This window comes from Solanum stenotomum, chromosome 3 (assembly GCF_019186545.1).
Source record: "Solanum stenotomum isolate F172 chromosome 3, ASM1918654v1, whole genome shotgun sequence".
Taxonomy (NCBI): Eukaryota; Viridiplantae; Streptophyta; class Magnoliopsida; order Solanales; family Solanaceae; genus Solanum; species Solanum stenotomum.
The window spans coordinates 432303-447274 of record NC_064284.1 but is presented as its reverse complement, the minus strand read 5'-3'; the positions used below and the strand labels follow the sequence as shown (position 1 = coordinate 447274).

General features: G+C 31.1%; 1 protein-coding gene across 2 annotated transcripts; it reads right to left on the bottom strand.

Annotated features, from left to right (window-relative positions):
- Positions 1-5117: 5117 nt before the first annotated feature.
- On the bottom strand, positions 5118-13216 carry LOC125857401 (protein DETOXIFICATION 46, chloroplastic-like). Of its 2 annotated transcripts, none has more exons than XM_049536983.1 (14): positions 12744-13216; positions 12000-12094; positions 11804-11912; positions 11614-11669; positions 10978-11033; positions 10017-10155; positions 9746-9883; positions 9598-9666; positions 9369-9479; positions 9041-9169; positions 8443-8520; positions 6125-6196; positions 5325-5387; positions 5118-5243 (listed from the first exon to the last, which is right to left on the bottom strand). In XM_049536983.1, exons 1-14 carry the CDS (start codon positions 13159-13161, stop codon positions 5142-5144), a joined length of 1635 nt encoding a protein of 544 aa, XP_049392940.1. In that variant the 5' UTR covers positions 13162-13216; the 3' UTR covers positions 5118-5141. The 2 variants fall into 2 exon arrangements, with proteins under 2 accessions (XP_049392940.1, XP_049392939.1); XM_049536982.1 differs by lacking the exon at positions 6125-6196 and adding an exon at positions 7155-7226 and having other exon boundaries at positions 12744-13215.
- Positions 13217-14972: the final 1756 nt, after the last annotated feature.

The following is a 14972-nucleotide window of genomic DNA, read 5'->3' as shown; positions in this document are numbered from 1 at the left end:
ATACCATATTCTCCAAAAACCATGATATGTAATTATATGGTGATTTCATATCATGATTTGAGATATTTTAATACAATAATTGATCCCGAGTTTATATTTTGTTAAAACAACCTCACATTTATATCTACTAACCATTTGTTTCATATGTAAATAAAATTTATAATCACATCATTACTTTTTAAAATTTATTATTCTCACCAATATAAAATTTATTATTACTTTAAATTTGATAAATATAAATGATAAAGTAGAAATTCATTTGGTGAATATAAATAAGAACGAAGGGGGTAATACTTTTTTGATTTTTCATAATAAAAAAAAACGTCTTAATCTTATGACTAAGCATAATATTGATAAAAGACAATTTTCATTGGCGGTGCCGCACTTTCTTAATCTTAGTATTCGCAAAATGTTCGTTCACATGACTGAAGAATATTAAGTCCAATGGATTGAGGACTTGGGAAAAATTTGATCAATTAGTTATTAATATTTAGTCAAGTGGACTAGTTATAATTTTTTTGATTAAATTTTATTAGAAGTGTTTTTGACTCAAACTTGTGGTAACTTTTTAAAATTTCGTTATTCTATAATATTTAACTATTGATTTTTCTTGTAAATAGTTAGAAGTCAGTGATATTTGTTAATGTTTATCTTAGTGTATTTAACTCCTAAGTTAATATTTACTCATTAATGTATGTTTTTTTTCTACTTTATAGGTTATTTGTAAGAGTAGTTGAGAGATATGAGCATATCAAGTACAATTTATGTTCAATTTTTTTTATTAAATTAAAGTTAGATGAAACAATTACTTAAGTAGAGAACAAATAACTTTGTAATAATTTATTATGCGATTGTATAATTTTTGGTTATTTGATAAGATTGAATAAACAATTGAGGTTATTTTAATAGTTTTACAACTTATGAGATTTTTATGTTGGAAAAATTACTTAACTACACAACACTTCTTTACCTATTCTCAATATTTCCCTACTCTTTCATTAAAATACAAAAATCCCTTATTTTCCCCCAATTCAACTTAACCGGATACTTTATTAGTTTAAGTATCCGCCCGTTATTAATTAAAGTATCCGCGCTGCTATATTATGCATCCACCCGTTAATTAAGTATCCGTGCTGCTAACAACTTAATAATTTAAGTATCCGCCCGTTATTAATTAAAGTATCCGCACTGCTATATTATGTATCCGCCCGTTAATTAAGTATCTGTGCTGCTAACAACTTAATAATTTAAGTATCCGCCCGTTATTAATTAAAGTATCTGCGCTGCTATATTAAGTATCCACACTGCTATATTATGTATCCGAAAAACACTAAAAAGGGGATTTTTGGTAATTAATGAAAGAGTAGGGAAAGAAAGTAATTTCTTTCTTATACTATGTCATTTGCCTAATTTTTACTTTTATGTTTATGAGAAAATATACAACACAAAAATTCCATATCGCATGTCCAAACAAACCTTCAATACCATATCATGATTCCATATCATAATATCATATCATGATTCCGTATTATAATTTCATATCATGAAATCTACGGACAACTTTAAGTGACTGCGTATGACTTAAGCCATTATTTAAGGTACTGGTGACATAATCATCATGTGGTGACTAAGAATCAAGATGATGCACCTTGATTCCAAGCATGTGTTTTTGTAGTTGGCAGAATATTTCTTCAAATACTTTGGTAGTGATAAAGACTACTTAATATATATATATCCAATAAAGAAACACAAGAAAATAAAATAAATGATTTCTCCTAATTAAACAATTGTTGTAGTACTCATCGTCACAACACACAAGTTATATACTAATGAATGCTATAATACTATTGATTGGTCAAATACTTATACGATCTCTTAAACTTGGCTTCAAAAGTTGTTTTGACACTTTAATTAAGTTTGTTCTTATTGAACACTTCGATTACATACATCACATATGTACTATTTAAATACAAATACTTACAACCTGACAAATGAGTGTAGATTTCTGATCTGGTAAGTGCGTGAGGGGTTTCAAAATAGAGATAATTGAGATGTAATTGGCATGTTCAACAGGAAAAGATTTGAGTTAATGTATCACGATGATGTTTGAAGTCAAGTTTAAAGGGTCGTATAGGTATGCTTAACTGAGTTAAAATCATGAATCCTCCTATAAAATTACACTAGTGCAAAAATCGTGCCCAATTGGAACCACTAGCGAAAACACCCTTTAATTAGAAAAGTCACGTGTCATTTTGAAACAACTTTGTAAAAAGATTTTCCTTACTTATATATCTCATAGATAACATTTTTTCTAGGAAGCATGTACATGTATCGGACTCTTAGAGGTTTATATTATTGTTTTAAAATAATACAAAATAAATACCATTTTAAAACATGAAGTAAAACAAACTAAATATAATTAAATCTACTTACAAGTCTGAATTGTGACAAAACAAAATGCAGAGAAGGAAAAATGGATGAAAGGTCCTTGTCTTGCTAACCTATCCTTGCACCTAATTCCAACTGGATCATTAAACAAATAAATAAAAATAAAGAAGAGGTGGAATAAAATTAATAAGGAGTAAGTTTTAATTAAACACTCGACAAGGCAATCAAGAAGGGAAAGTCTCAACTAAATCTAGACTCTAAAAAGGGATATGGATTAAAATATTATTTATCAAGAAATGCCCATAGATTAATGAATAGAAAAAAGAGAATGGATATATATATATATATATATATATATATATATATATTTTATCTTCTTTGATTAAATCAAAGTTCAAACCCACACCACACCCAATTAAGTTGAGTGGACAAAAGAAGGGGTAAAAATGTGACACATCATACTAATTCAATCTTAAAAGCTAATTTAAGTTCATATAAGGGTTCATTTCTTAATCATTGTGTAACTTTAATCCACTCTAACATTTCTTCATACCATACCGTATATAGATATTACATTTGAGTCAAACTCAATCTCAAAAGTTAGTTCATGAGAAAAAAATTGCATAAATCCATATAAACATACCACAATTTATTCCTCGATTAATATGAGACTTTATCCTACTCTAACACTTCCCAAAAACTTGTGCTCTATGTGATGGAGTAGAAGCCAAGAATTGATATGCTAGGCTTCTCTCTTTTACCCCCAAAGTATTACTTAGGAGCAACTATTTCATTTGCTTTTGGCTTGACTGAAAGGATGAAATGGACGTCCAATCGTACTATTGACTTTGAACCGAATTGCTAACGAGCAGATGTCCTGTGCTCTATCAATTTAGTCCTTAACTACTAAGTGAGAATTGATTTCTATTTTTTTATAAATAAATAATTCGATCAATATTAAATCAAATGCATTATTAAATCTTTTTGAAGCATGGAAGAAAGCATACAATATATTAGATCAATTCAAACAAATTATACATAGAATATCGATGGAAAGCCAATAAATTCACGTGTAATTGGGCTACAAATCCTCCCCTATAACCTATTAACATCAATTTACATGCACCTTAATGCTACCTTGGTACCTCTATCAGTATAAATAGCCAATAACTCCACATACCAATTAAAGCTTAGGCAAATAAATAGGGACGGAGCTATAATATTAAATATTTTTACTTATATTTAATATTATAAAATTTATTAAATATGTTAAAATATTAAATTACAATCCACTAACTTATGAAACAAACTATAAATTCAATTATCGTATCTCTCAGTGTGGTCAGCATCGAGCATTTTCGAGCAACGTAATTCGTTGGTTTTGATAGTTTTTTTTTTTGTTGATTTGTCTAAATGCTCTTCTTTATCTTATTGTTTATCTCGTAATCATTCGATTCAAAAACTCATTTAAGTTAAATCTTGATTTCACCCCAACCAATAGGAATATCACCTAAGGTTTTTAATTTATATGCCCAAGTTTGATTGCACATGCCCCCCAACATGTGGTCCTTCAAAGCAATATTGATGATTGACAATGTTATAATTTTAAGTCATGAGCTGTGGTTCACATGCAACCTTCAATACTCATATCACCAATTCCCATATTTTTTCATATGATTCTTGTTAAAGCCATCATTGTAGTAGTTATGTGTCAGTAGTTTCGTACTGTTCACTTTTCATCTCACGTGACTTGCCAAATGGTTGGGGCCGGATTTAGAAACTACATACGAATTTAATCGAATCTAATAATTAAAATATTATATTAATTTTTAAAATTCTATTATTTAAATAATACTCCCTCCGTCTCATTTTATGTGAGGTAGTTTAACTCAGTACGGAGTTTAAGAAAAAAATGAAAGCTTTTAAAACTTGTGGTCCAAAATGAATGACATAAATTTGTGTGGCTGTAAATCATTTCATTAAGGGTAAAATAGATATTTTATAGTTAAATTGTTACTTAATATAAGAATGTGTCATTCTTTTTGGAACTAACTAAAAAAAAAGTAAGTCACATAAATTGGGACAAAGGGAGTATTAAGTTATCATTGCAACTTCCCATAATATCTGACCGACCTCTGGCTCAGGAGGAGGCAAGTGTGACACAAACACGCGCATAAGACTACTCCTACATTTCATAATAGCACTTAAAGTGTATTAGTAAGAAAGATCATTGGAAAAAATGATTAAATACTAATTCTACAAGGCACCTGCTATCTCCTATAAATGGTGGGCAATTCTATATCAATTTTCATAGTTCAAGGGCATTTTAGACCCTCCTCCGGAAAAAAAAGAAAGAAAAAAAGTATGCTAATATTACCATTTAATGGTTATCAAATTTGTGGTATACATTATATACCTATGNGTGTAACACAAACACGCACACAAGACTACTACTACATTTCATATTAGCACTTTAAAAGTGTATTTGTAAGAAAGATCATTGGAAAAAATGATTAAATACTAATTCTACAAGGCACCTGCTATCTCCTATAAATGGTGGGCAATTCTATATCAATTTTCATAGTTCAAGGGCATTTTAGACCCTCCTCCGGAAAAAAAAGAAAGAAAAAAAGTATGCTAATATTACCATTTAATGGTTATCAAATTTGTGGTATACATTATATACCTATGGGAAGACTTGTATCCCATCTGATCTCCATTTTTTTTCTTTCTGTTGTAAGAAAATGAGAAACCTATACAGCTTTCAGCTTCTGTAACTCATTCTGTGTTGCTTCTTCTGAATAGAGTATGCCATTCGACAAGGTGAGCCTTCGCAGAGCCATGAAAAATCGAGCCTGGGCTACAAGGGCATCGATCAGTTGATTTTACAAAGAAAAAGAATGCATAAAAGTTTGTTGAGTGTCATGAAATTTTACCCATTGGAATACAACAAGGGCAAACCAGCATCCAGATAAACCAAGTCCTTTACTGCTTAGTAGCTGGTTCAAATAAACAATTAAGTGGGAATGTTAAAACAATGAAATGGTTTAAGTTATATACACTTAGAAGTCGTTTGGTTCAAACAAAATCAGGATATCCCAGGCAAGGGCGGATGCAACATAGATTTTTGTGTAAACATTCGTTAATATTACAACAAATAATATACATGAATGATGAATCCATGACTTAAGAAAATATAATGAATTTGATACAAATCTTGAAAGTTGAACTCGTAGAGTTTAAATCTTGGATATAAAACTAGGACTATGACCTTGATAATTTATCCACCTTCTATATGAAAAAAGTTGTACTAATAAGATTTTCATATAAAAATATAACAATTTTAGGAAATACCTCTAACCAAACAATAGGATAAATTTAGTCTCATAATCCTTCCAGTTTAAAGATCTTTTCACAATCCATGTATTTTAGCCTATTTTAACAGGCCAGAAACCGTTTTTATCATATTATTACTAATTAATGCTTAATTATCATGATGATTTACCGGTAATTGCCTTATAAGTGATGTGATTGGTGTAAATATATGTTTCATCTTCAGTGCATATGTTTGCTTAGATAGTTTTACTTCACAATGGATTGTATGAAGGGAAAGGGGTAAAAATAAAAGTGATTAAATTCGAGATGTGAAGGTCTAATGCAGGAAAAATGGTAGTCCAAGGCTTAAAGAACTTGATTTGCCAATACACCATGAAGTTTGAAACGAAATTGAACGTACCATGAGGAGGATAGAAGAAAAAACAAATATCGAGCTCATTGATAGGCTTATGAATTTCAAGTCTCGTCCAGCCTGAATTAATAGATATCGAAACATCATGATGTTGAAGATAAAAGGCTTCTCAAAACATAATAATAATAACAAAAGGAAAAAATTGATGCATGTGCTGGAATTGCAACAGAAAAACTACAAGTGGGATATGATAATGATCTCAAAAGCTATTTGCAAGTAAAACATAGAGAAAACTGTTACTCCTTTCTAGGCAAAGAAACATAAATTACTACATATACAAAAGGAACTTCAAGAAAAGAATTTCTATAGAGCATTCTAGCTATTACTTTATATGTTTCTTATTTTTTTCCGTTGTTTTGATGAAAGGAATAAAATGTTTGTAAATATGTCCACAATCAAATTGGAGATCAAATAATGCTTAAATGNTAAAATTACAACAAATAATATACATGAATGATGAATCCATGACTTAAGAAATATAATGAATTTAATACTAAAAATCTTGAAAGTTGAACTCGTAGAGTTTAAATCTTGAATTTAAACTAGGACTATGACCTTGATAATTTATCCACCTTCTATATGAAAAAAGTTATACTCATTAGATTGTCAGATAAAAATATAACAATTTTAGCAAATACCTCTAACCAAACATAGGATAAATTTAGTCTCATAATCCTTCCGGTTTAAAGATCTTTACACAATCCATGTATTTTAGCCTATTTTAACAGGCCAGAAATCGTTTTTATCATATTATTACTAATTAATGCTTAATTATCATGACAATTTACCGGTATTTGCCTTATAAGTGATATGATTATGTAAATACATGTTTCATCTTCAGTGCATATGTTTGCTTAGATAGTTTTACTTCACAACGGATTGTATAAAGGGAAAGGGATAAAAATAAAAGAGATTAAATTCAAGATATGAAGGTCTAGTGCAGGAAAAATGGCAGTCCAAGGCTTAAAGAATTTGATTTGCCAATACACCATGAAGTTTGAAACGAAATTGAACGTACCATGAGGAGAATAGAAGACAAAACAAATATTGAGCTCATTGATAGGCTTATGAATTTCAAGTCTCGTCCAGCCTGAATTAATAGATATCGAAACATCATGATGTTGAAGATAAAAGGCTTCTCAAAACATAATAATAATAACAAAAGGAAAAAATTGATGCATGTGCTAGAATTGCAACAGAAAAACTACAAGTAGGAAATGATAATGATCTCAAAAGCTATTTGCAAGTAAAACATAGAGAAAGCTGTTACTCCTTTCTAGGCAAAGAAACATAAATTACTACATATACAAAAGGAACTTCAAGAAAAGAATTTCTATAGAGCATTCTAGCTATTACTTTATATGTTTCTTATTTTTTCCCGTTGTTTTGATGAAAGGAATAAAATGTTTGTAAATATGTCCACAATCAAATTGGAGATCAAATAATGCTTAAATGTTATTGACATTTTGGATAAGGTAAGACAGCTGATACAGAAACCTAGAACTTCAAAATCAAATCTTTTTAGTAGAAGCTTTGGTTAAATGCAAACAAATACTCCCTCCGTCCATGTTTGAATTGGCACATTGCTTAAAAAAACAATAAATAAAATGATAATTTTCTATATCACCCCTAATTATTACAAGTCATCTAGTATAAATCCAAAATGTTGGGAAATGAATATTGAAAATAATTAGTATTTAATAATAAGGGCAAAATAGGTATAAAAATGGTAATTATCTCTTAGTTTTCTAAACTGGACAAGTTAAAGTGATCATCTACTTTTAACATGGTGGACAAGTAAAAGTGGATGGAAGAATTAACAAGTAGCACATCATCTCCCTCCCCCTTTCCTCTCTCACTCTCACTCACTCACTCTCACACACAATCTCTACATAATACCTACACAACCGAACTTATCACTTAACTTTATAGTAGAGCTTCTCTTTAGCTTGTTGGATTAGTGTTCACATAGTTACATTTTTGCCGAAGTTGCCTAATAGTCTGCTCATTATATAGTTTTCTCGCAAAATTTTTTTTGTTAAGTATTCATTATGATTTCGTAAAATATAAATGAATGAAACCCTCAAAGAATGAAAGATACATCTTGTCCTATCAACTTAAATCCTAGTTCTGCTTGTGAAGGAAGATGATCTTTACCCTCGATAAACTTGAAATGCAGCATCTTCTTACAAGCACAAAATAGGTATGATCATATGAACAGAAAAAACTATCATTTGTTTGATTAACATGCTTAAGACATCGAAATAACGAGTAAAGAAAGTCTTGACAGTAAGTATGAAACATACCAACAGAGTTCCCTCAAGACTAAGAATGCTGGGTGTCACAAATAGGGCTATAAAGTATGGCAGCAATATTTTTTGCATCTGCATCCATAGAAAAGAGATAAATTCTCATGAGAAATAGACAATCATATTTTTGAATCATGTGAAGAACACAAGAGCTCAATACCCTTCCATCACCTTCTGATTGTATCAATTAGGCTTCAGACTAATAAGTTTAATGTTACCTAATTTTGAGCTTATGAGTTTATCCTATTCATTATTAAACATAAAAAGGACGAAAGATAAAGGGGTAATTAAAGGGTGCAGCATTACACAGTAGACATAAATAATCCATTCATGATCAGGCATTCACAATAACTAGCACGTATAACAGAGAAAATAACTAACTCATTTCCTTTCACCTTTTTTCTTTTGTCCAATCATTGTTTGTGAACATGTTTGTTAATCATTTCTCTATTTGCTTCTGTATTATTCTGGTAAGTACGTGGAAGAGGATGAACATCCTTACAAATGCAAAATGTGTCAAATATCATCTATTTCATGTCTAGAATGCTATGTCATGAACTGAAAAGAAATGTGAGGATATTATAGAACTAATTACCTCACATATGACCTGAGGATCAGATGAAAAAACTTTGGGGAATAACCATGGAATTGATGCTGCAACAGATGCCAATATCGTTCCGGATGATGCTCCAACAATTACTAGGGACTTCAGCAGCATTCGGGCCTGATTCAAAATATTCATCTTATAGAGCACTGTAATAAGGAATGATGACAGAACACTGTACTAAAAGAATTTGATTCTCCAATGAATTATGATGGATGTGGGAACCATATTCAAAATTTACGGAGATGGATGCCAAAACCTATTATGGTAGTATGAACCATGCAGGATGTTGTGATTTTTACCAAAATAAGATTATAACCTTTGACAAATTTCGGTTGACTCCATATAACAATTCGGGCATAAATGACTGTGCTGTTTGCGAGAGAGGCTCACCCCATACTGCACAGATCATGAATAGTTGTACCATGACCTAGATAAAAAGGCAATATGTTAGTGGTCATATCTATGCACCGTTTATGGGAATATGAAGAAATAAAGTACATTTGAGAATAACACTGCAAAAGAGTATTATGTGTTAATTATCATACCTGATGAGCAGCAATCGTCTGTGTGCCCATGGAGGTAGCAAAATAGACCAGTAGAGAGTAGAATGCGACCTGTAGTTCAGCATAACATCAGATGCCCTCATAAAATATGTTTCGGCACCAAATGAGAATGTGGTCAATTCACACAAACCTTTGACATCATTGTTAGAAACACGGGGCCGGCAATTGTGAATATCTGCAGAAGTTCATCTGTTGATGGAATAGAGATAGCAAAACCCTTATAGCCTTTATTGTTCAGTGCTTCAATCATCATATACGCTGCAACAACCTAAAACGATGTTACCAAGCTAGGAAGGTTATTCTAACATGTGTGAAAATGGAGATAGAAGAGATAGGTGATGAAGAACACATCAAATATATTAGAGATAAAATAAAGGACTTGGTAGGAATGAGTGGTTTACTTGGGACAGCATTGTTGCCCATGCCGCTCCAGCAATACCATAACTGAAGACTCTGCACAAGACTATGTCGCCAACGCCATTAATAACAGTAGCAACTGCCAAAGCCTTTAAAGGTCCCCATGAATCTTTCATGCCTAGACTGCACATTGATGAGCAATAAATATATATCACAAAGTGGCAATACGGATCAAGTAATGTAAGTATCTAAACTAAGTAATACATACTGTCAGAACAACATAAACTATCTTCACCTCAAAAGTGACCTAAATACAAACCTACCATCGCTTTTTCCAGACGAACAATGTACATATCATATTACTGCAAAAAGAAGGATATCTCTTCTAGCTGGAAACAGAATATGGAAAGGTCTCTCTCAGACCCATCAACAACCTTTACTTTGTTATCTATACATGAAATCAAGAATCTTAATTAGTCTTGAAATGACAAAGATCACAAAATTCCACCTTTGTCTTACTCATCCTTGCTAATTTGATTCAAGGGAAAATTATAGGGCAGCAACTAAGTGGAGCTGGTGGACAAGCTATTCATGCAAGTTAAAGATCTCCTATTAAAGCTGGAATTAGTGCTGTCTTCAAGCGCAACTCATTCTCAATATATACAACTCAATAAAAATATGAAATTTGGTGAGAAAAAAGAGAGGAGTGCTTAACATATGCAACAAATGATCTCCTACATGGTCAACATGAACATGCAGCAAAACACGAAGTAGAGAACAGTGAACCTTGATAAATGATGGACATATGAATTAGCTTACATAAAAACATAGAAAGTGATAAACAATCAAACCTGAGACATATGTTAGTATTTCAATCTAAACAAAGCTTCTAATAAGAAAGAACGAGATGTAATAGAATAACACAGACCTCCAGATCAGTAAGAGGCCACTAGTAAAGGAAAATATTAATATGTTACAGGATATTTGAGGATAGGTAAATTGTACCTTGCACTTTGGGCAACCCAACCAACCAGCAGTGCTGGCCATGCCAAGCCTCGAATCTATAACCATAATATCTACCATTCAGTTGAAGTGAAGCTTAAATACACCAAGCATCACAATAATATAACTTGATTATACTAGAAACGATACTGCATTTTTCGGTACACAAGTTTATATGCCTTCTACAGCAGATAAATTGACAATATTTATCCAATGATTCTATGTATCTATCTGCAAGTATCCACTAGGACAGACAAAACCCCAACGCTTAACAAGAAGAATATTCAGAAACAATTTTTAACCAATCATTCAATTTACTCTCAACTCTCCAGCTCCACCAAGTTAATCTTCTCTTTGGAGCAAAAAATTCACATTTTTCAGGGGCAAATTCTCCATCTATGCTACTGGACTCCATATCTGTGTCATTTGATGATTTAAGGAACTGGACACTGTTCAAATATTGGATATAGTTTGGACCCTATATAGATGTATCGAATTGACCAACAACAAATCCTTTGCTCTGACCAACTAAAACACAGAAAAAGCATCAGTGTTACTCAAGTAACACGATGATGCTAAAAGGAATAAAGAAAGAGAAAAAGATCTTCAGAACAAGCAAACTATGAACAGAAGTATAACCTGGATATAAGTGTTTGCTGAGTTTATAATTTCTATATTCTTGGCTCCTGTAAAAGCTGAAAGTCAGACAAATAAAACCATTAGTTGTTAAGTAAAATATGACACTATTGAGGGAAAAAAAGGAGACTAGAGATTTTCAATCTCCCACTTGATACATCCACCAGTAGAAAAAAGTATGAGAATTGCTTACAAGTTAGTGCACGAATACCAAATAATCTCGTACAGAAAAACATTAGAACACCAAAGACCAACCCTAGGAAAATCAAGATAGATATCTGATGCTGCACTTGATCTTTGTCCTGCGCCAGAACCAAGATTATGCTCATAATATGGTAAAGAAATCAGCCATTAAAAAGTAGTACAACAGCAATTCTCAAAAAAGTTACCTGCCTTGCAAGTGAAGTAGCAACTAAATTCGAAGTGGCTATTGAAAGGAACATAAAAATATAGCTTGTGTTATCACAAAAGACTGTTCCAGGACCTGCCAATGAAAAAGTTTAAGCTGAACCATTAGCAGAAATGAGTATAAAACAGCAACTTTGCTTATGTGAGCTTAAAGAAGAAATTAAAGAAATAGTCTCGAAATGGAAGAGGGGATTATAAATGGGGAATCGAACCCTAACCAACAAGGTAGGTGAAAGTTCATGTAGCCAACCAACTGAGCTACTAATTAGATCCCACAAGAAAGAAATAGTCCTAAAGTTAGCTTTATCACTTAAAATTACTTTTCATGCTTATCAGCTACTTTCAATTAGCTAAATTCGGGCTCTAATATGATGAATACTCTAAGCTAGCATTTGTCACAAATTTTAGGAGTAGTTTTGGAAAATTTGTCTGGCAATGAAATTTGATCAGCTTCAAATATTTTCAAGTTCCCTAAAACTAGCTAGCTCAAACCAGTATTTGGGACTTCCGCTCACAAAACTTCAATTATTTGCAATTAAAATACATTTCCAAATATGACTTCAAATTCCGAAAATCACAACTTCAATCAAAATTTTCAAGTTTCAGGTTCAATTCCAAAATCAATGACTAAACCAAACTTAATATTAGTTGGCCTGAATAAGCAGAACCCGAATTAGTTTGATTTAGTATAAAGGAGTACTATAAGCTTTTGATTTCTAAAGTACCTAGAGCAGCAAGTTCAATTGAACTTCCTTGACCAACAACAGCCGTATCAATAAGACTCATCAAAGGTCCGGATAACCAAAGCCCAACTGCTGGCCCTGAAAACTTGATAATCTCCACCGTTTGATTCCAAATGCTTTCATTCGCAGAAAATTCCACCACCACTTGTTGTTCATTTTCCACTGAATCTGAGTTTTCTGCATCACTACTACTATTCTCATCTTCATCAGGCAGTTTTTGCTGCAAAATTTCTTGGCTGGGAGCTGAGCAAGCAGTGATTATTCCCTTGCGAATATTCCAGATTGGTGAAATTCGTAAGTGAGAGTTGACATTGACGAGAGTTCGATTATGTACCGGGATTCGAGTTCGAGATTGATGAATGAAAGTGTTGAGATTGATTGCTTGTAAACACATTGACATTGATGAAAAAATTGTGAAGGAAGATGAGGAAAAAGGGGGGATTTGCAGATATAGGCAGTTGCTTGATGGAAGAGAAAAGCAGTAGCTTCAATATGCTTGCTTGCAACTGTATGGGGCAACTGATCTGACAATGGACCCAAAGAGTTCGACATCACTGTCACGACTTTAATTTACGTCGATCAAAATGAGTACAATAAGGGCCGTTTAGACATGTCATATGAAATGAGAGATTTGAAATACAAAAGCATAATACATAAATGTATGTGCCTTTCAACTTCAGTTCAATAGATAATTATGCCTTTCAACTTTGAGGGTATATAAATAGATATTTAGGTATGTATAAAATTAAATAAGTAGATATATTCATCTTATCAGACGTCCTATATAATAATTTTGTGTTCTACATGTATTATGTCATGTACGACGCGTGTCTACTTATTTAATTTTAGACAAGTTTAATTATCTCCTTGGACATCATAAATGTCAGCTAAAGCCAAATTAAATGACATATTTATGTATGTCAAAGGTAAAATCAAATTGATATTGAAGTTTTATTGGAATATGTCATTAGGATTTTTTAAAAAGTTATATTTGATTTTCATAATTACATAAAGACATAATACATAAATATGTCTATGCCCTCCAATTTTAAGTATGCACAAGTAGACACTTAAACTTGAATAAAATTGAACAAATAAACACATTTATCCTATGTGGCGTCCTACATGATAATTTTGTGTCATATGTGGTGTCCTACATGTATTATATCACATAGGACATGTGTGCCTACTTGTTCAATTTTATACAAATTTAAGTGTCAACTTGTATACACCAAAAATTGGAGGTATAAATGTCAGGTGAAACCAAGTTAAATAATTATTTATGTATTATGCCTTATATAAAAGCCCCACAATGTGTGAAACTAACAAAATTTCCTTAATACTTGTACAATCTTATCAGATGAGCAAACCACAATTCATAAATAAGATACTCCTTAGAAATTAGAATATACTAAAGGTTGATTTCCACATTTCTTTTATAAATAGATATTTGTGATTATAAGCTTTTAAATAATATATAATTTTATAAAAAATTACTAATCAATTCTACATAATTTCTTTAGTTATGAATTCGATCAAATCCAATAACTTTAATTCAAATTGTATATTTATCTTAATAAATGTATGAAAAAATATATAAAAGACTTTGAATAACAAATTATAAGCTTCAAATCCTATTTTTTATCAGGCCTCAACATAAGTAAGGAATAATATAACAATTTTATTATCTTACCCTTTCAATATAATAAATTCAATATTTTAAAAAATAACTATAACTAATAATAAGAATAAATTAAAAATTAAAAATTAAACTAAACAAATAAAAATGAACATTCATTTTAAACAAACAAAAATGGACGGAAAAAGAGTAAAACTATGACCTTTTGAAAATCGTAATCCAAAAATGTTACTTTCCCAAGTTGGACTACCCCAATAATGATACTCCCTCTGTCTCGTACTCTTTCTGTCCCTAATTATCATTATTTTTTTTTTAATTGTTTCTAATTATTTATTTATTTTGATAAATCAAGAAATGATACTTTTTTTTTACCTATTATCCACTCAATTAATTACTTTGAAAAAGATAGAATTTCTTGAAAATCTTAAGTTTTTAATTCATCCACTTCATAAATAATAAGGTAAAATAGTAAGCTCATTATGTCAAATATTATTTTCTTAATATGTGTGTCAATTCAAGAGTAAACAAGTAATTAAAGACAGAGAGTATTACATAAGTGTTTTCTATTTTAT

What these genes read in the sequence shown, in the direction of transcription:
- LOC125857401 (XM_049536983.1), bottom strand. Translation starts at nt 13,161, where the DNA reads ATGTCAATGTGTTTACAAGCAATCAATCTCAACACTTTCATTCATCAA. An exon ending in ATCCTCAGGTCATATGTGAG is followed by an intron (nt 8,521 to 9,040) that starts GTAATTAGTTCT and finishes CTATGGATGCAG; the next exon opens with ATGCAAAAAATATTGCTGCC. An exon ending in GTCTTGAGGGAACTCTGTTG is followed by an intron (nt 6,197 to 8,442) that starts GTATGTTTCATA and finishes CTATTAATTCAG; the next exon opens with GCTGGACGAGACTTGAAATT.